At 50.6% G+C, this 26,642-nt stretch overlaps 1 protein-coding gene across 2 annotated transcripts in view; it reads left to right on the forward strand.

Annotated features, from left to right (window-relative positions):
• LOC105695119 (protein rhomboid) overlaps positions 1-26,642 on the forward strand; it is a 90,686-nt gene that overhangs the window by 58,684 nt on the left and 5,360 nt on the right. For both annotated transcript variants that reach the window (XM_023433947.1, XM_012416430.1), the window contains 4 exons: positions 8,038-8,155; positions 19,252-19,394; positions 21,666-21,778; positions 26,129-26,284. In XM_023433947.1, coding sequence (XP_023289715.1) covers positions 8,038-8,155; positions 19,252-19,394; positions 21,666-21,778; positions 26,129-26,284 — 530 coding nt within the window. The remainder of the gene's footprint in view (positions 1-8,037; positions 8,156-19,251; positions 19,395-21,665; positions 21,779-26,128; positions 26,285-26,642) is intronic.

A 26,642-nucleotide genomic window follows, 5' to 3' on the forward strand; every position in this document is an offset into this window, starting at 1 on the left:
AATAGGCGATTAGAGGGTTTGCCAGACATGCTCGTCTAATTAAACGTACTCATTGTTATTGTTTAATAAGTTGCTTTATTACATTAATTATTTTACAGTTTATTATACATCAGGTGCCGCAAATACATAAGTTCTCCAGCTCGTTTTTTACGTTACCACCACCAGGCTGCTTCATGTACACGAGGAAGCCATTCATGACCGCCAGTGTACGTTCGAGGGAGAGAATTAAAGCAGTAATTTTTTAATACGGTTCGTGGGATAAATAGTCATGAATTCGAGGGAGAAAATGAAAGTTTTAATTCGAGGTGGTGATTTTCTGAGCTCGGATCGAGTTTTCCAGGCACCCGGGAGACCTCGCGAAATTCTGGAAACGTTGGCTGTATATCACTCGGAAGTCATATACAAACCATGCCAGGGAATGTATAGTTCCTGTTAACTAACTTCTACGAGTATACGCGAGTCCCATCTCGGGCCGGATCGCGAAACATTTCGACAAACCCAATTTCCATGTTCGATCCTTCGCCACGGAGCCATTATGAACTTTGGTCATTCGTTAAGTACTAAACCGCGATACATGCCCACGAGCGATAAACTATTTCGGCTGACGGTAATTATATGAAATAAAAAGATAAAAAACGAATAAGACGTGAAACGGTTACGGGAGAGAAGTACAAAGTACGCGAGAACGAGGTACTCGAGTTAACCCGAAAGTATACATCAAACGAGTTACCGGCCAGGACGTCGGAGAGTAAAGACGTGTATCGTAACGAGTTACTCCCGGAGATAATTACGGAAAAGTGGGGTACACTCGGGGACGCATCGTTCACCACAGGCGGCTTTTAAACGACCGTAGCAAAATGAAGGGTCTTTAGGAATTACGGTGCGCCCGACCCTCTCATTTCCTGAAACGCCGTGCCCGTCCCTCCGCCTGGTGAAACCTGTCAACCCTGGAAAATCGCGCATAAAACTCTCACAAGGGAAGTTCGCGACACCTCCGACCCCTCGAAACCCCGAGTGGAAAACCAGGCCTCACCCCGCACAAACTTTGAAACCGGAATAATCCACACGCGAGAAGTCTCCGAAGAGCAACCCGCGATGCGCGAAGCATCCCCAAAACGCTTAACGCCACAGCTCGCGGCCGAGTGCGCGGTCCGCGTGGCGTGTCGCTTATATACCCCGAGCCGCCGGAGGGGCGCGCGCGTCGATTGGCCGCCGGCTTCCCCCACCACCCGGCGCGCCACGAGCTCGGCCAATGGGGGCCGCGCCGCGGCGGCTCCACCGCGTGTGCACCCACGCCCGGTGGCTCGTGGCATTCGGCCGCGGCGACTGCGGCCAGTCACTCGCTCGTTCGCTCGCTCGCACGGTCGCCTCGGTCGGTCGGTCGGCGATCGGTCGATCGGTCGGTCACTCGGTCGCCTGAGGTGCGCGTTCCCTCGCCTCCCGAGGAGTCTGGACTCCGGCCGCGGGCGCCGACCGCCCCGGCACCATGTGCGTCGCGACGCCGAAGGGCGCCGACAAGGTCCCGAAGGAGCGCCCTGCCCCCCCGAGGACCGTCCCCAGGCCAGGATTACCCCCCGCGGGTCCGGACCCCCCCAAGCCGCCGCACGCATCCATTGTGTAATTATCATAATATTCTCCATAATATTCAACGAGTCGACACGTGACGACGCTCCGGCAAATCCCCGAAGAACTCGCGTTAACCTTGGACCCGGTGACCCAGGGTTTGTTTTCTAAAATGACTGCGGGAATGCGATAAGGGGCCAAGGATTTTGGGATCTGGGCGAGGAGCGTTTACCGTGGGTGTGGTGAGGAAAATTCTGGGATTTCGGGGAACGTCGGAATTGTTTGATTTGGTGGAATCGGACCCGGGGATTTTATTCGAGGTTTAGGGATTTTCGGAGGATTATTTAACGACGTTGAAGGGCTCGGTCGAGGTTACCTTGAAAGTATTTCCGTGTCGGAGTTAGTTTTTTTTTTTATTACATGTGGGAATAGAGATTTTGTGGGATCGATCTAAATTGGATAGCCCAAATAGTCTTTGTTAGAGATTATTAGGGATCCGGAGCGATCCGGAAGAATCGAAGCTTTGACGATGACTCGGGAGACGAATGGTCCGCGTCTCGACGTTAAAATGTTTCGCGGTGTTATTCGCTTTGAAGATGCGCGGAAAATGGCGACAAAGGGACGGAGGACGCCGGGAATCCGGACAATTTGCCGCGTCAATGGGCTTGAGTTTCTTTACGACGAATCGACTGTCACCGAATAACCTAAAATACAAAAATGGGACGCGCTTTGTTTTCCGAAATAATCGACGCCGCTCGCTTCGCGTTATCGGGAGTAACGGAGGGATTAGGTTACGCGGCGAAGTATGAAATTTAGTAAAAGTACGGGATTCTTTGTTAACGAGAGAATCGAATCGCGACGTTATTCAGTTCCGATGAAAACTCGGCGAATTAAATCGAATTCCCTTGCGCATTCAAAGTGCAAAATTTCAAGATAAAATCGTGAATTTCTATGTAACGAGGTGGATTAAATTGTGTCATTAAATTCGCGTCAAAATTCGCGACCGGGAGAATTGGGTGAGTAAATTCGAAAGAGGGTTTTTTGCCACGTAGAAGAGGAATCCCCACGTGAAATGTGGATTTTCATGAGAGGAGGCAAAGCCTCGGATTGAAAGAGACGATTTGTTTACGCAGAGGGATTTGCCGGAGTGGGTTTACACGGGTAACAAGGGGATCGTTGGGGAAGGCGGATTATTAAAAGCGTACGTAGTAAAATCTTCGGGAAATAAATCCCGAGGTGGATCGGCAGAAATCCAGGGAAACTGGAATATTTTTCCTCAATTTATCTCTTTTTTACATTTCGTAACCGGGGTCATTCTTCGTAAATCGCATTCTCCATCTTTCCGATCGCAATTCCGAATTAGCAAGTTAATCTTAAATCGAGCGAAACGATTTGTTTACCGGGCGAGATTTACGGGATCGCGTTTTCATACGTAGATACGATCTGCCGGATAACGAGGGGAATTGTTGGGAAAGTCGGATTATTAAACGTAAATAGCGGAATCGGTAATTCTCGGTAGTGCGCTAAATACGTCTCCCCCTTCGCTCCCCTTTCCGGCTTGAAATTATGCAAATTCGCGAAAATCCGGATGCGCCGGCCGGAATTTCGGCGGAATTCCTGCGGAATTTCTACGCCATGCGAGATCGCGGGCTTACTTTTGACATCCGTCGGTCTCTACGACTCGAAACTCGCCGGATCGTTTGCTCGACGCGTAGCTCTCGATAACTGGAACGACCCAAGAATTTTTTTCGCGAAGGGAAAGGACGTTCTCGAGGACGCCGAGTCGGATTAACCCCGAAATAAGCTCCGCTTTCCAAAATATCGAACGCGAGTCGGAGAAATGGCTTTATCGAGGAATTGAAATTAAATTTAACGCGACAATGGATTTTCGTGCCTTCGAGTAGTAGCCGAGGCATATGGTGAGGTTAGAAGCCACTTCTTCGGAAGATGTCTAAAAGAAAAAAAAAATATATACAGCTTTCCCTCGGAATCGAATAATTTTCACGCCAAAGTTTCAACTCCTCGTCATAAGCCCGAGAAGCAGCGAGGGACTAATTTCGTCGGTAAACTCTCAAACGGTGGAAAGTTAGATTAGAGGCCCCTTACGCGCGCAAATAAACCGCCAAGACCGTTTTCGCGACCAAGTTGCGACGAGTGGAATTTGTTCGTTTACGACCTTTGCGAATTTTTTCCCCCCATTTTTTGTTCTCCCTTTATTCTCGGATAAGGAAATGGCGCGATACCGAAGGGGAGAATTGGGGATCGATTTGTGTAGAAACGTTACGTTGGTCCGACACGAGTCCGATAAAGTTGGAGATGTTTCGCGACGTGAGAGAATTTTCGCCCAAGCCAGGGCGAAGGTTCGAGATCGAGAACGCGTCCGGAGGGCTCCGCCAGTCGCGGAATTACGTTATCAGGCCCTCGCGTTGATACGAAGTTCCGCAATCCGGCCGCGGCCGGATTCGCGGTCGGCGGTAATTGGCGCAAACCCGCGTAAGTTCGGGCGAATTTGCCCGAATTCGCGCAAATCCGCGGGAATCCGCGTAATCGGAGGGCCAGGGACAAATTCCGCTCCCGAATTTCGGAATATGAATGAGGGCCTCGTCGCGCTCCATCGGATCCGCTGCGCGTGAATCGCTCGCACCCGCGAAAATTAATTGATTCGCGCAACGTTCCCTCCCTTTTATTATAGATAAATTGAGGAAAAAAAATACATTTCTACGTACTAATTTTCGACGGCAATTTAATAATTGCTCGTAATCAAGTTAGAAGATCTCGAGGAGGGTGATAGTCGCGACTCGTCGGGCCCTCCCTTGGAATTCGCCGTTTCCTCTCGGGATTTTTTTTTCCTTTTCTTTTTTTTTCCGTTGCCTCTCTTCCCGCTCGTCGAGCATAACGACTGACGATTTACGGGTCCGGAGGCAACTCTTGCCGATAATTTGCACGGTCCGACCGCGACGTCGGTGGCGTTAAACCCCGGCACCGGCGTGTTTGATTACCCATTCGAGCCGCGATGTGCCGAGAAGGGGCACGCTCGTTTAACGGAGGGCCCCAGAAAAACCGGCGAAGGGACCAGAAACGAACTTCTCCGACCTGTGGGATCTCCGTCTCTGCCCCCGGGCTTTAATTTCCAATTTAATTTTTGCTGCACGGAATGCCTCGATTTTTCGCGTATTTTTTTTCTTTCTCCGTTTTTTTTTGCGCTTGGCGCGAGACCTCACCGAGTTTCCCGATAGTGGTTATTTTTAAGATATTTCTAAATTTTTCGCGGTTTTTCATATGGGATTTATTTTGAGTTTTTTTTTTTTTTTTTTGAGATCGAAGTCTCGACCACCGCGTCTCGTCCGGATGGGAATGAGAAACGTTACACGAGGAGGAGCATGTCCGAGTGCTCTCGCGATCGCGATTCGCAAGGGTTTTTGGTCGGTGGCATTAAGCCCTCGTCCTCGGGGTGCCTGATTACCCATTCGAGCCGCAATTTGCCGGCTCGAAATCCACGAAAGCGATCGCTCCGTTTTTTTTTTTTTTTCTCAAGCAGAAGATAGAAGGACACCGAGAGATCACTTTCATCCAAATACTCGCGGGATGCATCGACTTGGAATTGAAATGTCTATTTTTTGCTCACTGCGCTCCGTTTAACGACTGCCACGTCGAGACGAATTTTCCTGATTTGATAAATTTTAAGATAATAGTAAGATGGGCCTGGGGGTACGTACAAGGTGTAACAAGGTATACATATTGTATACTCGGACCGAGGGTCTCGCCTTTACGGTCCGTTTGCGCGGAATCGGTAAGCGCGACGGCCGATTCCTACAATGCGACTGCGGAACCGCATTTACCGGCGCTGCGCCCTGCGTGCAATTAGTATGGATTACGCCGGAAGTACAGTCGGTGTACGTGGTTCACCATATAGCCGTACATCATCGAAGGCCACCGATATACCTCTTCCGGCTCGGAATGGCGGCGCGCCGCGCCGGGACCGAGTAACAAGGCATTTTTCCCACTTCAATTAGACTTGGATAATTTTAGTTGACGCGGATTAAATAAGATTAACTCGGGTTAACTCGGATTAACTCGGATTAGGTCGCGAATCCACGAAATCAGGACTTCCTTCGCCGATGTCGCGGACTCCGATGGTCCTCTCCAGGAACCCCGAATTTCCGGCCCCAGGGAACTGGGGGTAATGCAATAAGCCGGCGTCATAAAATTCGGTACACGTAGGAATACGTAAACCGAGACAGAAAAGCCACCCCCTTGCTGCGGCGCACTATACGAGGGGGTGGCTTCTCGTGTTTCCCAAGGGGATGGCACCGGAGAACTCGAGCGGTCCGCTCGTTCCCTCGGCCCTGTTGCCGCAACGACACGCGACAGACAAAAATGTCCCCTACGAAACTGGTTCCCACCGACATAACAAACAATATTTCCCTGACCGGTTATCGCGATATCTCGTCCCGTTCGACCGGATGACGGGGTCTGTTTCCGGGAGGGCGTAACAGTCGGGCCCGCGGGAGGTGCCATCCTCGTTGCTCCGGAAATCCCGGGTTTCTCAGCGAACTGTGCATGGTATCGAAAAACCGCCCCCCTGGAAAATTGGTCGGAACACCCTACCGAGCAATGTTTGTCCTATTACTTTTTCTCGTATCTTGCGCCGTTAGCCGGGTAAGTCGCATTTTTCGAGGGCGAGACCCGCCGGCAAGCCGACCGCCGCCTCACGGGGGTCCTAAATTCCTTCGGCCCTGAAACAGGGGTGCAGGGTGGGAGCGAGATCGTAACATTCGGCCCACGTAGGAATAGGTAAACCGAGACCGAAAAGCCCAGGGTATACGTGGGGAGGGTGGCTTCTCGCGTTTCCCGGGGGATGGTACCGGGCCAGGTTGTTCGCCTTCGGTTCCGCGAAAAATAGAGAGAGACGGGAAGAACGGCGGGGGTGGCTTTTCGATCAGAGGGGTCGCTGCGCCTCGGCCCACCCATCCTCGAAAAGGAGAAATATTCAGATACCCCCATCCCCTGACCGCGGGGCGGGGGAGGGCGCAACCGTGCGGGAGACCGATCTTCCCTTCGGGGACGTCGCAACGCCAACCCCCTCGTGCCAGGGGATGCTTTACCGATCGTTACCGTTACCCCGACCTCCCTTAACGTCGCACAGGGGGGAATGTGATGTGTATTTCCTTAAGTCGGTCCCGCATCGAGGGATCGAAAACAGAAGGGAAGGAAAGAAAAGAAATTACCTTGTTCGCGTTAACCCCTTGACGGTAGAATGCGTATTTTGAAAATTCCTTGTTTATTTTTTCTATTTCTTATTTCTCTCGCTACCCACTCTCGGCAGCTCTTCACCCAATTTCCGGGTTAATCACCGCCCCCCCGCAATCCGAAACGAGCGAAAAGTGAGTAAACTCCCGAGCCCAAAATCCACCCCTCGTGTTCGGCTGATTAGACCCTCGCGTTACTCCCCCCCCCGACACCTCTCCCATAATCGGTCTTTTACAGCTGCACCGTACACATGACAACCCCTATCCCGCTTGCGAGTTAATTGCCGCCCCCCTGGCCTCCCTGAGATCAAAGTTAATCCCCCCCTCCCCCGGAACCGCCCCCAAGGGCTCTCGACTCGTCTTCATGTAAGACGATCATCCCCTATCTCCAGTTTCTCACCCCGTCGGCCCTTTCATCGCCGCCTGGGAGATAATGAGGGAGCCGATAAGGTAGAGCTTCGCGCCAAGTGCGCACAAAGGAACCCCGAGACGGAGAAAGGCGGTGGGATAAATCAAGGGGCAGGAGCGGGAATGAGATGTAAGAAGGCCAATTGAGATGGCGAGTAGAATCGTGATTAAAAAAAAATCGAGGTTGATTTTTTTTTAAGAAATCGGGAACTCTGTCAGCTCTGGATCGGGGGAACTTGGGTTACCGGTAATGTCTCTTACCTGCGGTCGCCAGGTGAGGGGGGTATCTTCCCGTCCACGAGTATTCCTTCTCTCTCGTAATTTCACGCCGTCTCGAGCGTAAAGCCGAGTACCGGCCACCTTACGCCTCGGTGACCTGCTGGCGCAGGTGTCACCGATCGGCAAGGTCGCCTGCCCCAGGTCGCGACCTCTTCGGGTATCTCAGGTGAGAGACGATCGTCGGACCGCAAGATTTTTTTTATATTTTTTGGTTTCTCCCGAAATTTAAGGTTTAGGGGTTAGCAGGGCAACGATGCACCTGCAGGGTTCCGATTAGTCAAGTTTAATCGCGTCGCGTGACAGGTGGCTGGGGGGATCTACCTGCGGCCCCTTAATCAGGGGCGTTTTGGACGGTGGCGCGACCTCGTGGGCGTAATTAATGGCGTCGCGTTACCTCCAGGTTACCGCCGATGACTCGTCCCTCACCTGGGCCTTAATTCGGTCCCCGGGCCGGCCACGAGGAACGAACAGGTGTCCTCGCTCGAGGTGAACCGATGGAGCTGAAATTCTCATTGTTTTTCGTGTTTCCTGGTTTCAGGATGGTCCGCATGATCGGTGACGAGTTCCTGACGGAAGAGCGCGACCGGAAGTATTACGCGGACCACTACACCTGCTGCCCGCCACCCCTCTTCATCATACTCATTACCCTGGTCGAGGTGAGTGCCCAAGTGAGTCGCGATTACGTTCGATCGGGCCCTACTTCGTGGGGTTTGGTTAAGCCAACCCTAGCGCATAACTTTACTCCGCGCCTCTCGCGGGATTTTCTTCCTGGATGCGTTCCTCGGGTCCCGAGTGCTCTATGGAGATGCAAGTAATTTTTTTTTTTTATCATTGAGCGCGGGGTTATCCCGGTCTCCAATCGAGGTAGAATCTTGAACCGTGCCAGAAGACCAGGATAAACTTGATCCATATCGCGCCATGGCCTACCCCAACTACTTTCCCCTTTTCCGAACAACCTTGACCTATCCCACCTGACCTCCTCTCCTCCCTGGCAACCTCGCACCACGGACTCATCCAATCCCGCAACCCCCTTGCAGCCCCATCCAAACCCCATAATCACCGAGAGAATTAGACGGGGAGAGAGGGAAGGGTGCAGCGCAGAGGCCGTTAATTAAATTCTCCGAGAGTACGGTGTAAGCGGATCCTCGGACGACCGCGACGACCGACCCCCCCGGTGGGTGGGGGGTTGACACCCCTGACTCGAACCACCTGACCCCCTTCTCCCCCGTGTCGCCACCATTACGGTAACGCGTGATTCACGATTGGCCGGAGATCGTCCCGCTTGGTAGTCCGGTCCTAACTGCGATTTATTGACATCCATTAGCATGTTCGCGGGGGGAGGGCGGAAATTATCATTCGGGGGCGATCGACTCTCATGGGATGAATGGACAGTTTCTTGAAGAGAATTTCCTCGTTCTAGGGGATTTTTGACGATTTTTCGGTCATTGATCGATTTTTACTCGGACAGGGGGTAGAATCTCGCGCCAAGTACACGTGTCACGGGTCGCGGGGGGCGGAGACGTTTGTTACCCTGGCGATGACGTGACGCGGTCGAGTAATCGCCACCCCGGGATTGAAACGAGGCCTGGGGATGACGAGGGACTCGCTCGCGTGCCGGAGGGAAGCTTTTAAGGGTGGCACGCGAGAGGACAGTTTTTTCTTCTTTTTTCTGAAATTCTATTCTGGGACCCTTTCATCGAGGCGGGGTCCCTCGAACTCGGTTTCTTGCGCGGAATCGTCGCGATTTCTTGGCGCAAAGACTCGCGGAGCAGGGAAAAGTCCCGAATGAAAGTTGCGCCTCGCGACACGAAGTAGAGGTTTCGTCTTAAGCGTTTCCCCATGGCGTGGCTCGGTTCAAGGGAAATCGCGATCGGGGGTCGCGGGGCCCTACACGGTCCAGCCTTAATCCCGAATTTTGTTCGCGCCTCGGTTCCTCGGCTTTCCGCGTTCTCTCCCCTGTGGACCCCGAGATAGAACAGGTACCTGCTCTCGTACCTAACAGGCCGGCTGTCGACCTATCCTTGTCCCAATATGTACATATTCATTGTGTCTACCCACGTGAGAGCGAGTCGGGTGACTCGGCGCGTGGGTGATGGCCGCTAAACGAATGACGGTACATTTGCCCCTCGCCCTCCCCCCCTGTACCTCTTTTATGCCGAACTGTGCCGAGCCCACGTAGAGCGCATAAAGGAGGCCCCGCGTCCCTCTCTCCTCCTCTTTCCGTCTCTATTTATCTCTTTCTCTCGGTCTTTCATCCCGGCGCCGCGAACGTCTGCCCGGGTATCGGGAAGACGTTCGGCCGAACCGAGCCCATCTCTCCGATAACGCGTCCCATGCGTGCCACCCTACCTTCCCGTGTACCAAATAGTCCCGAATTGGTCGCTGGACGCGTTGGAACGACCCGAGGAATTTTCTCCGTGTTTGGCGCGAAACCGCGTCGGGACGCAGGGCCTTTGACCATCCTCCGCGTTCCTCGGCTTCTAATTCAAAGCTTCGATCCACCCCCCCTTAACCCTCGACTTCGGTCGACTTCGAGCGACGACGTAATCGGGGTAAACTTCACGATCCTCCCCTCGAGATTCCGCGTCCCGGTGTGCCGTAATTCCGCGTTACAGCGCCCGTCCCCCAAATTTGGGTAATTCGGACGATTCGAGTGGATCGTTGGAATCCGAGGTCGCCGTCGCGGCACGCGTTTTCCCTAATGCGTCCAATAGCGCCGTTCCCGCCGTACCCGCGGGAATATCCTCCCTCGCTTTTCTTTGCGGCGCACTTGAATAAACATCGATCCGGCTCCTCGGCGTTGCGTCACGGCTCCGTTCTCCGGCCGTTCCGCCGCTCGCGGAACGTTGACGGTCCGCCGAGCGCGCGCGCTCTCTTCCGCGGTCGGCCGGCGTTTCGTTTCTGTCCGTTCGTTCAGGGGTTCCGGTTCTATGGGAAGATACCGCGTTTTAGGTTCCGTGGGGGAGGAGGGTCCACTCCGGAAGAAGGTCGTAGGTGCGTGACCGGTTGCGTAAAAGGTCGCTACGGAAAGCGGCCAATGGAGGGCCGTTGACCCCCCGCGATTCGCGCGATTGTCGGCTAAGAGAGGAAGATAGCGGGCGAGGGGGGAAGAGGAGAGATGGAAGCGCTTTCCCCGAGTAGAAAGCATTTCACGCGTACGCTCGGCAGGGGGGCCTCCAATGGGGGGGAAGGGCCTCCTGGCATCTGGCCAATTTCGATAATCTCCCCGCGATCATTATTACCCCCGCTATTGGTCGCGTTATTTAGTGCCCACTAAATTCGCGAATGCCGCGCTAGGGGAAGGGGCCGCGAATTTTTTCGGAATTTTTCAAAATGTTTACTTTTATGAGATTCTCCCCTGGACCTTGTCGCGATTACTGGGTGTTTTATGTTTTTTTCTTAGGGGAGGGGATTCTTTGGTCTTCGGCGGTCATGGGAACGCGGGAGATTTATTTCGAGGTTATGGCTCATGGGGGAGGGGTCGCGAAGTCCCTCTGAACTGTTTCTACGCCGCCTCGTACATCCGCCGATATTGGCCGCGTTTTATTTAGTGGCTGATAAATCCGCGGATATGCCGTCCGGTATATCCACGTGGAACGGCCCGGATTTCGCGGCTCCTCTATTTATCGGAGGGGCTCCGGGTGATTTGCAAGCGTTTTAAAAACGATCCGAGTTCCTTGCGGACCGATCGCGCAATTAATACCGCGGGTCGTCTATTAACCCGCGAGTGAGGGACAGCTCATTTTCCCGCGTTGAGTCTACGGGAATATGAGCTTTACGGCGAGTCGGCCGATCCGCGCTTTCCTCGCGGAGTACCCTATCGATTTCATTCCTGGAGACAATTTCGCCCCATGGGAAGTCTATCGTCCGGACGGACCGTATTTTTTTTTTCTTTGGTTTGGGGTAGAAAATGTAGTCGACGCCGAGTCAACGTCGCTCCGGGGTGGCGCACCCCCTGAACCATTTCCCCGATTTCCTCCTCTCTGAGTATATATAGAGCCCCGGGTGCACCCTCCCCCGTGTGCGGCCCCTTGGACGAGGGCACCCCGCTAATGTCACCAGACAGCGACACGTGACATTTGACACCTCGCGACGCAGCCGGCGGTGGAGGCGCCGTCCTGGCACGTGGTCACAGGGGGTGCTCTCGGCAGCTGTCCTCGTCCGGGTGTCCGGAACGGCGATGACCACCCTTCGTCGGCCCCTTTGACCGTTCTCGTTTCCGGGACTGGGCCCAAATCGTCTCCAAAGGAAGACGTGACTTTCGAGGCAAACAATGGAACTTGGCGAGAATTAGCCATTTTACTCCCTTGAAATATTATACGCTCGAGGACTTTCGCTGGGATTTCACTCGTCTTTTTTTTTTTCTTCTTCCTTGCGACTTTTTCTTCTTTTAAGGCTATGGGTAGATTCTCGAAGAGGTTCCGATTTCTTGCCAGGGGGGAAATCTTGGAATTCAATAACGGAGTCTGGACTCGGGAGCCCCGGATCAATTTAAAGTTTTTCCGTCGGAATCAAGGGTAATTTTAGTAAGATCGACTCGATTCACCCGGGTTTTCCTTCTCCCTCTAAAATGGGTTTTTACCATCTCCCTTCCTCGAATTCGGGAGGTCTTTCCTGGAATATGGGGTGGACTATTTTTTTTTCTATGCATTTTTTAAATCGTTTTTTTTTTCGAAGGTCTCTCCCTGTTTTCGGAGGCCCGGAAAGCAGTGTTTGCGAAGGGGTCGGGGGAATACTTTCGGGATTTTTGGAATTCACCTACCGGCGAGGCATTTCTGGAAACGTTTGTCGATCTGAATTTTTCTAACGGTCGGGATAATTTTTTCGAGATTTAATTGGAATTCTCAACGAGCTCTGGATAATTCGCCCGTTAGCATCGCCTTGCGCTTAATGTCCGGGTTAGAATTTGAAAAATGCAGTAATTAAATGATACCCTTTCGAGAAGGCCGCTCTTTGTTTAAGCGGGGAATTTCGAAATTTTATATCGACGCGTTAAAATCTCGGTCGGGAGAAGTTGGTTCGCGGGGGGGATTTTATCGCGATCTCGGGAAAACTTTTATAAGTCCCCTTCGCATTTGCAGGATTCCGAAGTCGAACCTCATCGAAAGGGGGGGAACCCTCTTGGAAACTTTTCGAAAAATTTTCATAAGACCCGACAGACGTTTTTTCACGATCCCCTCCGTGTTTTCCAAAGTCTGCCGACGAGCGAATTCCTACGAGTATCCTCCTCGGGGACTTCGGTTAACGAATCCAGTTTGCTCGGGGTTCACTTTGATTCTGCCGCCTCGTCATTTAGAAAAATACTTCTGGTGCTTTTCAGTTGCCTTCGGAATTTTATTTTATCCCGAGTAGGTGGAAGTCCGATAGAGAGAATTTTTTTTTTTGTTGAATTGTTGAAAAAATGGAGTGGTAATTATTCCGGAATTTCGAAAGATCCTTAATAAGTCCAGTCTTGAGGATTTTATAACGAATGGGTAAAATCCGATGGTGAAGATTTTTGTAAAGATTCCGGGAAAATGGGATGGCAATTTTTCCGGACTCTCGGCAGATCCTTACAAGTCGACCGAGGGGGACCTTATCACCCGAGGAGGCTCTCGGAACTTTCGGTTTCGATAAGGAGACAGAAGTTGGAAGTACCCCCGCCCCCTGGGGGGGTTGCTTCCCCCACGTTTTCACCCTCCTCGCGTCCGCACCCTCCTGTTGAACGATAAGCGCGCTTATCGATTAACCCTCGAACGTCAGGTGAATGCTCGCGAGCACTTCCCCGACATCGTCACCTCTTTTTCCCTTTTTCTTTTTCCTCTCTCCCTCTTATTTTTATTTTCCCTTCGACGTTGTCCAATGAGAATGCAGAACGCGCGCCCTCGTTCGCACTACGTGAGAGGAAAACCCTCGGCTCGTCCCTGATGGTGTTGACCCTCCGCGAAGTCGCACAGCGGTGAACGCTCGGGAAAAGTCGTAATTGTTTCGCTTTGAAAAATAATTATATAAGTAAAACTAACACCCACCGTCCCGCTATTTCATCCCTCCGTGCTTAGACTCGATCTTCCCCGTAAAGAAAAATATAAAAATATTCGAGGACAACCGATCGACCCTTGGAATTTATTCTTTCTCGACAAGTGTAGTCTCCGGGAGTCCGGCACTCCTCGAAGGCCCTTGGCGAATCGACATTTCCAGGCCGCCGTCAAGCGGCATCGGAAAATGCTTCTTGCAAAAGTTGTCCCCAATATCGCGGGGAACAACTTTTGTCCGAAGCACGTGTCCGTGTTGTGCGTAGTTAAGGCGGAAATCTAGAATTACCGCGGAAATTAGCGAAGGAGGCCACTGTATCGATCTTCCGTAAACCCCCCTTATTTTTCAAGTTCCCTTAATGGCTTCCCCAAACGAGGCGTCCCTCTCGAGCACGAGGATCCCTTGATCTTTAACAATAGCAATAAATCCGAATAGTAATCGCTCCTGAATGCGGGATACACGCCACGTTCCGGCCGCACTCCCTCCCCGAGCACGTGTCGGAGGGTCAGAGGGGCCTCCCCCGGGAAATCCGAAATTAAGGAAACGAAAGGAGGCGCTCGTAAGGCCCCGAGTGACATAAATCCCGGAAAGGGACGTAAGTGCGCCTCCGTGATTCCTGCGGGACGGAATTAGCCCCCGAAATTCTAATTCCAGGGTCGATCGCCCCGTTTTACCCCATTTCAGGTTTTACTCCGACATATGGCGGAGTTACATCCCTATAGGCACGTTGAGAACTCTATTTGCCATCCCCTGGGATATCCAAGGGAATAAATCCTGGAATTATTTACAGGGCCTTATGTAACTTCAATGTTTTACAATTTCATGACGCTCGCTTTAATATTTTTCAACGCGCTGTTTATTTATTATAAATATATATTTTTTTTATCGCATGTTTTGAGAATCGCGAAAAGACAAGGCGATGCTATTTCGGGGAGTTTACACCCGTGAGATAAATTCGCGTCGAAAAACCGTAAGAGATGACAATCCCGGGGGTGGAGGTCGGGGGTTACACCGCTTAACGACTGCTCGAGCCTCGGAAGAAAGATGGAGGAAGAAAAAGGGTTAAGGGGTGCTCACGAGGGGGCGAGGGGGTAGTATCGGTTTTATACGTTTACGACAACCCTCCGAGCGCAATGGCCCCAATAAAATGGGGCCTCCATCTTTTCGTAATTTCACTGCCACCTTTGCCGGCATCGGCTCTTGTTTCTCCCCTCCTGCGATCGGGCGCAGTTTCCGCACCCTCTCGGGGGACCATTACTCGAATAACGCGACGTATTAACGCACGCCGTTTTTACGACGGCCTGATATTTTTTTTCTCCCTTATTTTTAGTTCAAAGGAAACGGCGATCGCTCCCTGGGAGGCTCTTTTTCTCCCTTCGCGAAAAAGAACGCGAATCATTTTCGCACCCTCTCGCGGGGGCCATTATGCGAATAACGCGACGTATTAACGCGGCCTGGTATTTTTTTTTTACTTTTATTTTTAGATGAAGAGAAACGACGATCGTCCCCTGGACGGTTCTTTCTCTCCTTTCACGATGCGATGTAAATGGTAAAACGTTCGCAGGATTTCATTTTATTCTGTTTTATTTTATTTTATTTTATTTACCCGGGAATAGTTACACAGAACGAAAAGGTGTACCGATGCGGGGACGTGGGCGACCTGGCGATTTTTCCGACTTCTTTTTTCCGGGAAAAGCGACGATATACCGCGACTTTGAGTTTCAGAGAGGAGATTACATGTATTTTTCATGAAACCGTGTAAAAACTCGGGGATGCGCAGGACCCGACCTTTGGCCCGAAAAGGGGAAGAGAATTCTTTGTTTCGCGTAAATTAATCCCCTTGACAGAGAGAGGGGGAGATCGTATATGAGAATTTTCTCTCTCTCGTTCTAATTTTTTTTCTTTCGTTTTGATATCTCGTACCACGTGGGCGCTTATTCACGATTATTACATTGCACGTCTTTAAAATAAATTGTCGTAGAGAAGAAAAAATGAAGGGTACCGTATTCCACCCCCTCCGAATTTTTCACGTGAGATTATCGCGGTGAGAAAATTAAGGGGTGAAAAAAAAGAATCACACCCCCTGGACCCCGAATAAATCAATCCCCATGGCGGACGGCAGTGTTGCGATTTATCACGACCAAATGAAATTTATCTGGAGAAAGAAGATCCTTTGATCCAAATAAATTGTATTCAGGGCCGTGATAAATCGCGACAGTGTCCCGCGTCCGAGGGGATTGATTTATCTGTCAGGAGGAGGGGGGTTGGTTTTATTTTCCAGTCCAGATGCACATACACACACCCCGGTGCACTCCGACAACCCGGCGTGTTAATGACCCCCGAAACCGCCGCTGTTAATTAACAGAAATTAATTATCATTCAGACTTCCCCGACCACTCACGCGTTAGGCCCGCACCCCGACCCATCGATCCGCCATTTCCAATCAAACTACGCGTCTAATTAAAAAACGCCCCAAACAAAAATTGTTCCACACATTATTTCCGACAATTTTCCACGGATGCATTTTCCCGGCCCACGCACCGTTTACCTGCAAGTCGCGTCTGTCGAAGGCGGTCGGCCCAAGAGCAAGACGGGCGCGTCGTTTACTTTTCATCGCCCCTTTTTCCGTTCCCCTTGAAGACCGTTATTGGCGGTAAATTGCAGACCATCTCTGCTCTCGGTATATCGATCAAGTGCCGTGTTTCGGTCCTATTAGTATTGCCCCCCTCCGATACTTACTTGCTTTTCACGATTTACGAGGTGCCAACACGGGAACACGCGGGTGCCCGGGTGTGGCGATCCTCCCTGTCGTCATATTCGATAGAAGGTCAGAAAAGTTGCAAGAAAATGAAAAAAAAAAAAAATGTCCAGGTACTACAAAGAACACATTTTCCTCCCTTGCTTACTCCGATCGTTGTAAAGAAAATGTCCTCGCTGGATAAAAAAGAAAATAAATCGTCTCAAGTGGGTCTTTTCCGGTTTTCCGTTGTTTTTCCTGCCAAGAGATGACTTTAATCGGCCCAGTAAAAAAAAATTCCTCGTCGCCCGATAATTAAAGCCCGGGCCATCGTTCTCGACAATGTCTCCATTACTGTCGGCGCCAACGGGGGCGCATAATTGCTTCTGCAGAAATTCCGGCAATTCGCGCTTCGGGCCTTTACTTCCCCTTAATGGGATCGTCCGGTCCTCGCACAATTAACGCGGCATTCCCGCCCGGGAATACACGTGCCAAACTGCTGGAAATCCTTTTTTTTCCCCCACCCCGTTCCCTCTAGATTTTTCCTTCTTTTTTTTTTCCCCGGCTCGAACGAGACTTACCGCACTGCGGTTTTTCATTGTTGCGGCCGCCGCGGGAACTCGCGCGATTTTTTCCAATAAAAACCGGCCTAAATCCCCCGCCCGCTCCCCTTCCTGCGGTCGTTTCTCTTCATTTAATCAGGGATTCCGGAGGATCCCTTCTTCAGGGCGCGATTTATCTGTTTCTCGGGGCGATGCGTCATGAGAGGGCCGAGAGAAGAGATATCCCGACCCGAATTACCTCGTTTGGCCGGAAAAACGACTCCCCTAGGTTCGGAGCGAGACGTTCCTGCGTGAAACGCCGAAGACTATTCCGAATTGGAGAAAATTCGGGGTGAAGTTCCGAAGAGCCCGTACTTCCGCAAATTGGCGCAAACGTTATCTCGAAATTTAGCCAGCCTCCCATTTTTACCCAATTAATAATTTCGCATTTCGCTCGACTTCCTCCAGTGGCTGACCGCACCTCGCCTTCACTACTTAGGGCCTAGGAAAGAGAGTAAACGTCCTCCCAGTCCCTCGGCATAAATCAGGACACATCTGCGTCATGTTGGTATCATTAAGATATCGCGGGGGAAGGGTCTCTTGGATCTCCTCGCGTTATAAATATTTTTCCCCGATTTTTCTCGTGTCGCGCTCGGCCGGCCATTCGCGCCTCGCGCTACTTGTCGCCTCGAGCATCGAGCAAACCGTGCACGCAGGGTCGTCTTATGTACAAAATGGCCGGCGATTCTCTGTATTATATAGTGTGTGCACATATATACGGAAGTTCCGGAGCGTTAAAACGGAACGGGAGTACCTCCCTCCCGCTCTTTCCCGCTTTCAGCATTAATGTATCCGCTCATTCTCTCCGGCTAATCCGGCAGCGAAAGAAACTGCTGTCGAATCGAGTCGCCGTTCCCACGGGATGTCGATTCGTTCCGTTTTATCTTTTTTTTCTTCCCCCTCTCTCCCTTCGGTTTCATCTCCGCTCTCTTTTTTGCCCGGACTCCCGAGAGCAGAGCGAAATTTCCCCCCGATAAGCCCAGCCGTGCCTGGGTCGAATTTTTGCGCTCAGGGAGGAAAATTCGAATCTCCGATCTGCGGCAGGGAGAGGGTCTCTTCGTCGATTCGTCGTTTCCGGGCTTGAAGGAAAAAATAGATTCACCCCCTGATTCTAGGCCGTGATTTCTTTGCTCGGTTCTTTATTTTTCTCTTCCTCTTCGGGAAGAAGCGGAGATCGGGCAGCGAAACGAGTAAACGTTTCGGAAGTAGGCGGCGCGAATATAAATCAGTCGAACGCAATATCGTCGGTATATGAGGGGGTAAACGGGGAATAATGTCGAGCACCTCCCCCTCTTTTCATGGGTCGGAGGGGGGGAAAGTGCGTGAGGGAATCCTTGGCATCGCTTTCATCCCTAAACCCCCTAAAGCTTCTCCCACCTCGACATCGCCCGCCCCCTCTTGTTCACCCTGGTTGCGTTTGTCACTCGGCCATTTAATTAACAAATTCCAGCTCGACCGCGGTCATCATCCCCCTCTCGCAAGACCGGGTCGCCGTCACGATTGAATAAGAGGGGTGAGCAATGGCCGGCTCCCACGGGGGTGGAAGGGATGGGGATTAAATGGTTTGTCCCGTGCGACGTCTACATGCGGGGGAGGAAATGGTCGCACCCCCGTTTTTGCGGATTATACGTATATGTACAGGGCCGCTGGTCGAGAGAGTGATATCCAAGATGGCGGCCCGGGTGAATGCCGCGGTTTTCGGGGGGTGGCCACCCTCCGCGGACTCGATTTCACCATGGCGGAATTATACGGCGAATAATGCCGCGAATACCTGCCCTCGATTCCGAATGCGTTATTTTTACACGCTTGATATTCGCAGTCGGGTACCGAGCCTCGGGGAATATTATTCAATCGGAGCGGAACAAGCGGCTCCCTTTAGAAACGCGGCCTCGCTGATAAGAGAAAGGTGGATTTACCGAGAGCGGATAATTAGTCCTTTACCCCGAAAGAAGGAGAAATCGGCCTCCCATGACGGCCAACCGAGAGACCGAGATATCGGAAGTAATCCCGAAAATCGACGGACGGATATTACGAATTTATTCGAATTGAACGATTTTTCGATATTTTCGGAAATCCCGAAATATTGTGAAAATCGTCACGCGGGGCGCGGAAAATTGGAAAAGGGGTGTTATGGGATCGTTCGTTAGCAATCGGGAGGTGTCGGTACCGCGCTTTTCACCTCGTTTTACTGTTAACCGACGGTTTACCGTATGTCGCGGAATTCATTTGGGTGCACGCGATAATACGCGGGCACGCACATGTTCACGTGCGGTACAGTTAACCCGGACGTGTAATTTTATTCGCGGACTAACAGGACGCGCGCAACCGCAGCCTTGGATTTCGACGCGGAGTTTCCGCTCCACTCTGTTATTCTTACCCTTCCCTTTCCTTGGAATTGCAGCTGGGCTTCTTCACGTATTACACGGTGGCCAAGGGCGAGGTCAACCCATCGGGACCGGTGCCCATCGACAGTGTCTTCATATACCGGCCTGACAAACGCCTCGAGCTCTGGAGGTTTGCCTTCTACATGTTCCTACACGCGGGGTAAGTCGAGTTATTTTATTAGGTTAAAAAAAGATAATAGGAGGTTTTCCTTTGCCGTCTTCGCGGATTCGACGTTTCCCTCCCTCGCGATATCCAGATCGACGGTCGATGTAAATTGCCCTGTTTCCTAAACTCTTTTAACTTAAACCGTTAGGTCGGGTTTCCCGGCGATGCGGCCGCCATGTTAACTACCTTCGTGCGTTAGAGGTTGAAAACTTGTAATTTGAAAACTTTTTATCTCCGGCCCCTCCCCTCCGGGTCCCTTTTTCCCTCTGTTTTGATTATTTCTTGCTCGCGTTTCCCTTCCCCTCTATCTCGCGTTCCCTCCCATTCGTCATTCCGCGAAACTAGAAATTTTCGCAATCGAGCCCCGACCCCCCTTTCGGGGTCAGTTTCACCCCCGAGTGTGCTCGTGACGTGTCTCGTCCTGGGTGTAAAAGGTTCCCCCTTGTGTTTCCTTTTTTCGTTCCAACTTTGACCTGCCGTCGACGGTTGGCTGTATCATTTTTGCAATTTTTTTTCATTCCTCCGGTTTTAAAATGCAACATTTTTAATTTCTAATTTTTCCACCGCGTAATTTTTTCAGTCGTTCGGATTTATAATGCGCATACTACATTAACCGGCGAGTAAATATCGAGGGCCGGTCCAATGCTTGTGAATCTTGCATACGGCAATAGAAACGTGCAGATTATTTGCCAGGTCATGAAGTATTAATTGTCGATGGTGAATCGATCGACGGTGTTCGAGATACACTATCGAATGACAAGTATTCGCGTAAAGCTTGCATTAATCGGTTTTCCTATGTTCCTGGAAAACCGGAACTTTATTATTTATCCCTCAGACCGAGCACGCGAAATCGTGTTTTCCATTTAATTACTGCGGAATGGTTAATTAAAGCCCGCGTCGCGCGACGAAAGAAGGAAAAAATAGAGAGGAGAGAAAAGGGTAGGAAAAAAAAAGACACGGGAGAAGAGCACGTTTTCCGCGAATTTAAGCGCCGCCGGTGAAAGATTAAATTCCTTCGGTCGCGTAAATCAGGATTCCCGAGATCAGCGAAATGGAACGTCCTGGGGAATTTTTAAAGGTGGAGTCCCTGTTCTCCAGATAATTCACTAAAAAAAAAAAAGATGGTCCCGTTGAGAGAAGCAGAATTCCGCTAGTTTCAGCTAGATTAGACCTTACCATTTTTATATTCGAGAGTACCGGATATTTCTAATAAGTTATTATCTGATCCGGTTAATGCCATTTCTGGTAATTCAAAATGGAATTTCTTGTCAATGGGAACTAGGAATATTTGAACTAGCATTTCCAGGAATCGGGCGAGTGCCAGGATTCCGGGGCCTGGTTCCACGCTCCACGGGCGGAATCGTGCGGAATCGTGCGGAATCGTGCGGAATCGGCCAGCGGGAAGCTTCCTAGGCCTCGGGGGTCGCGATAACGCGCACAATTAGTCGAATTAGGGGAAAGAATCGGCGAATTCTCGGGCGCGATATTCACGGGTCGTCGGTCCGGCCAACGCGGCGCTCTTCGAGGGGGCTTCCCACGATTCCGCAGCGGTTTCCGCAAGAGTCGCGCGCCCGATTATCATATCTCCCGGCGACGGGCCGATATTATAATGAGTTATTCCTAATTAAAGCACCCAGGGGCACCGCCTTCCGCGGTTATTCGACGCAATTATCGAGGCTTCTTGCGCGGTTTCGAGGGGGAACGGCGGAGGAAAGAGTCGCGGCTTTCCGCCCCGGGACGGCCGTAAAGCTCGCGAATCACGCGATGTCTCCCCTTTCTTTCGCCTCGCGGGCGTTTACCTCGCCGGTACCCCGGTACCCCGGTACTTATATTCGATGAATAATTGCCCCGACGGACTAAAATGCTGGCCGGGATTATTTTCTTTGCGCGCTGCCGCCCACTCTTGTCCCGGGGTATTAAAATCGGAATCCTCGCTCTCGGGGATTGCCCTCCTTCCTGGAACCGCCTCCTCCGGGGTGGCCTCGACGTAATTCAAGGAAATTCCCGGGACATTTTCATGATCCTCATCGAAAGAGGGAACACCGGGTCGTCTCGTAAAGGGCAGATTTTTTTTTAGATATGAATTGGCAGTAATCGACGGGACGATTTGTAGATCGCTCTACTATCAGGTCGGCGTACAAAATAATTCCACGTGGGGAGTGGAATAAAAAAAACTGATTTACGGTTAAATTAGTTAAGGGGACTTTCGGAATATCTCGTCACGAATTTTCGGCTTAACCGTTGTCGGGTTTTGGAACGTTGCAGGTGGCTCCACTTGCTGTTTAACCTGGGGGTTCAGGTGATCGTCGGCCTCCCCCTGGAAATGGTGCACGGGAGCCTGAGGATCGCCGCAGTCTACATGGCTGGTGTACTGGCTGGTGAGTAAACGCGAAAACTCCTTAATTATGCAGAATCCAAGCCAACATGGCCAGGGACTTGGCGCGTCCCTAGGGAGACGCATGTCCCGGAAATTAATTCCGAAAAATCTCCCCCGAGATGGGACTCGCCCTCCAGAAAACTCTCCTTCTCTCTTTCTGACTCTATGACAAGCCATGGAATTCGAAAAAATAATTCGTAAACCCTCGTGGAGAAATGTGAAAAATTAACGAGATCATTTTTTTCGGGTCAGAAAATTTAGAAATAAATTCCCAGGATGCTCGAAGAATTTTCCTCGTTAATTAATGTGTATAAAAATTCAGAAAAAAAGAAAAGAGAAATACCGGTCATGAGTTGATTTTTTTTTTTTTCGGTAGACCGGCGAGTTCGTTCGAATGCAAACTCGGGGTTCCGTTAACGTCGCGAGAAATGGCGAGAACCGGAAAAGGGGTCGTCGGTGTTACGGGGGGGTCGACCCACCCTGCTTTATATATCCCCTGCCCTCGATGTAACCTGCCTTTACCCTCGTGTACAACTAATTGCGATTTGCATAAATTCGATCCGGCCAACAAGGCACCGGGTTTATTAGCGGCCATGAAAGTAAAACGTTGCAAATAGGGACACATGAATAATGAATTCAAGGATCGGATGGATCATCATCTATGGTAGGGAGGAATTTACAAGCCGGTGCAGGAGACATCGGAAAATCGCGTTTCAAGTCAATTAAATTACGAATTAACATCAATCGAGGCCGAAGCTGACTTCGTTTATTCTTGCCGAGGTCGTTTTCCCCGGTAGAATTTTTTTCTGCGCGTTTAACCTTTTTTCTTTCTTCCTTTTTTTTTTTTTACGGAAGCGGATTTCCCGCATCGAAATTTTCCACACTCGCGGTCACTTTCGACCGGTCGGCAACGCATTCGTAGGAATTGCCGGACTGTGACTTCATGATGCGTGTACGTACGCACTGGTTCCCTCACCTCCCTCCAGAATGCACCTGTCGGTTTTTCCTGATGAGCCAGGAGTGGATTTTCTTTTCCCGAATTTTTATGAATTTCTCCCTCCTTCGAGAAGGGCACGTGCGGGATTAACGCGATTTTCCGTGATAACGTGATGCGTGTTATCAGAAAAAGCCCCGGACAAAGGTTGCCTCCCCCGCGGACAAGTTTCATAGAGGAGGTTTCCCTGTATTATGCACCGTTGGGACGGAAAATTGCATTCATCTCGGACGTTTGGTCGGCCCGGAGGTACGCGGCCCTCGGAGGGACAGGAAACGCGTTATAACGGAGTCGGACTCTATTTCCGGTCTTTCCGCACGTCGACGGACCTCGTTCGTCGCCCTTTCGTTCCTTACTTTCTCGTTCCCTGGACCTTGGCTTGGTCGGTTGCATGACGGTGTCAATTATGCCTGCATTTGCACCGCTGCCGGAGTCGCGTTGATAACTCAACCGTGATAACTTCAACCTAGTTGCGCACATGCCCTTTCCTGTAGCGAGTCTCTTTCACCCGCAATTTCGTTGCTCAACGTATCGAATAATGGAAGGCGGGATTCATTGGGTAGTCGGTAGGGTTTTCTTTTATTCGGAATTAACGATGCGGTTAATTTATTATTATTCATTTCTTTATTTACCCGGGCTTATTAGTGCCTGCTAACTATTAATCCGACTTGCCAACTAATTCCACCAAACTCCGCTAATTATCCTCTCCACCTTCGAACCCCCTCTTTAAAGAACCTCCTCGAGTTAGAAATTTAACCGGTGTACCCTGATTCCTCGGGAACCCTTTTTCCAAAAAAAATCCTCAAAAGTACTTCGACCTTAGCCCGCGTTTCCTGTTTGCCGTCCAATTGGGCCGCGTACAGGTGTCGGTAATTAGGCTAATTAAGTTAGCCCCCCTGTTAACGGCTCTAACGAGTGGCCGTTTAATTAGTATTCCCGCGTTTGGCGTATCCGCGGACTCGTTTAACGGTACAGGTGGCGCCGCCTGGTCGGCTCGTTCCAATTTACTATTTCGTTTCGCGTCTCGGCAGAATGAACTCATAATGGCGGACCATGCGTAGGAATAGGAGGATCTATCTCTGGGCCCCCCTTCGGCCCCTCTCGCTCCCTCTCTCTCCCGCTAACGAGCGCTGCATTTGCCGTCGCACTTGGCGCATAACTGTACGTACAATTTTCCCGTCGCGCATCGCGTGCCTCGTTCCTACCTCGGTCACGACTTCTAGTCGACGGCTCTCTCTTTCTCTACGTCTATTTCTCTCTCTTTCGACGTTTTATACCGTTTCTCTGCGCGCGATTTTCCTCCTGTGCCCTACGTACTGGGAAAACTGAAAAAAATTTCCCTTTAAAAAAAAGATAAAAGGGGAAAGAGGAGAAAAAAATAAAACCCTTCGCCAAGCCGACCGTAACTTCCCACATCGGTGGATAAAAACGGTTTTCGCGATAAGTGGCCTCGCGTTAAATAGCCCTTTCGTGTAGTACACGAGCGGGTAAAAAGGCCCTCCTTTTGTTTACCTTTTTTATTTTATTCTCAAACGCCTTAATCTCGACGGCCATTTCGCCACGGCCCGGATGGGAATCGTTAGGTGTCTTCGCTCGCTTTTTTTTTCCCTCTCTCTTTGTCCACCTAGCCCGCATTGACCTTTTAAAGGATAAAAGGTGCATGCACCGTTCCATTAGATGTACCGCCTGTCGGCTAAATAGCGCGATGCCATTCCCTCGAAAATGTTTTTATTCCTTTAAATGGACGTAACGAGGGGAAAGGAGAGCGAATATGGAGGCGGGCTGTTTGACATCGATCGCGGATATTTTTCGATTTCAGGCTCGTTTGTGCCATCTCTATCAGGATGCGAGGAATGAGAAATAAGAGATATGTAATTCACCGATGATTTTTCGGATCTTTCCTCGTACACGTATTCATTTATTTTTTTTTTTTAAGTGGGTATTCGGCCACGCGAATTGCACCGAAAAATGCAGGCGGGTGTAAGAAGAGCGGTGGAAGTCGAGAATATTTTTATTTTGCCCGTGGTCACCGAGGGGGTGGCGGGAAAAAATTCAGAGAATATGTAATCACGTTAGCCGGGACCCCCAGGCGTCCTCATTGCGCCGCCGGCCCTTTCAATTTTTGTCCGCCCACCAGTCGGGCGGATGGATTCTGAAAAATTCAAGAGGAGAGGAAGGGTGTTCGAGTTTAGGGGTATTTTTAGTTTCGGTAGAAATGCGCAGGGTGAGCCGGGAAAAAATGGGCAGGGCGCCGATAATTTCGTTAGGCCGCCCGGGCGGAAGGTATCGTCTTGTGGAGGGGTTCCTTAGAAGCCCCGATAGGCCCCCCTCTCATTTCGCAAATAGGGGGACACCTTGTGCGACCCGGACGACAGTCATTAGGTGACACTCTTATCCTCTTTTCACCTGACCCGCATTTACCAATGTGGGTACACTCGTTCGTTGAAAAAAATTTCATTGAACCAGAGAAATATAAAACAAAATGTCGAAATAAAATTGCACGATTGGATACGTCAGTCGGAAGGGATACGTGAAGGTCTTGCAAATCGATTGTCCAACCCCTGACCCATCGTTTCATTTTTACCGATCGATCGCTTGACATAAATCTCCGCCGTGCACACAAAGGGAATTATTTGATTGCAAAATAGGCCGTCTCGCAAAGAATAAATCAGACCCCGCAGAAGCGAAACGCGCTATCAATTCGCGGGGTTCAATGCAGTTCAATACAACATAGCCTGTTCATCGATCAGCCCCGTGCATTATTTATGACATCCGGAAGGGTCGGGGAGAATTTTGGAAATCGATCGTTTCCCCCTCGAATTTTCGCGTTTGCCAAATTGTCCTCGATGAATCTTTCCGCTGGGAATTATCCTTCGATCGCGATCAATTTTTACGCGCGCATCCTGCGCTTCCGATAAAAAGTTCAATTCGACCTTTCTCCCTTGTACGTTCTTTTTCTCTCGTCCATACGAGTGATTTAAATTTTTTTTTTCTCTAATTTTTATCCCGACTCCCCCAGGCCGGAAAAATTGCAGTGGCGTGCAGGGAGTTTGCTAATTATGAAAAGTTTAGAAAATACTTTTCGCGGCCGGAGATGAAGATGGATGTGGGAAGCGACGGGAATTACGCGAAATTAATGATGTTAAGTTGCGGAGATTGATGATGGTTTATGTATTCCATTCCCCCCCTCTTTTTCGATTTAATTCTCCGCATTTATCGAGGTGGAAAAATCGCAAAGGTCGATTCGGGTATATAGACGGTTGTTTCAGATCACGAAAAGTTCGAGGAATTTTGAAAGTAGGACGAAGGAGCAAAGAGAAGGGGAGATTGATGGTCGCCTTCGGTTTCTGCTTTCAGGTTCACTAGGTACATCGGTTTTCGACACGGACGTCTACCTCGTTGGAGCCAGCGGCGGCGTTTACGCGCTTCTGGCTGCACACCTTGCCAATGTGCTCCTAAATTACAACAACATGGAGTTCGGCATAGTCCGGCTTATCGGGATCTTCGTGATCGGTAATTATTAGTGGATCTGACTTCGTTCGCATTCACTACGAATTTCTAAAATTCCAAATTCCCAGTAAAGAAAAATAGCGCGGATAATTCGTGGGAAAATGTGTAATATTGTAACATAGTGCTTTCAATTATTGGAACAAGTCAAGGGGGAATTGTCCAGGTTCAACAGCGAAGGGTGCAGCTTCCAAAATCATCCCCCCTCCATCAGCGACTAATTCTCATATCGTGAGTAATTATTATCTCCTCGCGCTGAAAGAGGAGGGTCGAGGCAATTTCCCTGCGGAATCCGCAATTTCGCGAAATTTTAGAGGACGGCCAATCGGTCGTTGTTATCTGCCCTCGTGTCATGTTCGCTTAA

Source organism: Orussus abietinus, unplaced genomic scaffold (genome assembly GCF_000612105.2).
Source record: "Orussus abietinus isolate OABI.00-Male unplaced genomic scaffold, Oabi_2.0 scaffold59, whole genome shotgun sequence".
Taxonomy (NCBI): Eukaryota; Metazoa; Arthropoda; class Insecta; order Hymenoptera; family Orussidae; genus Orussus; species Orussus abietinus.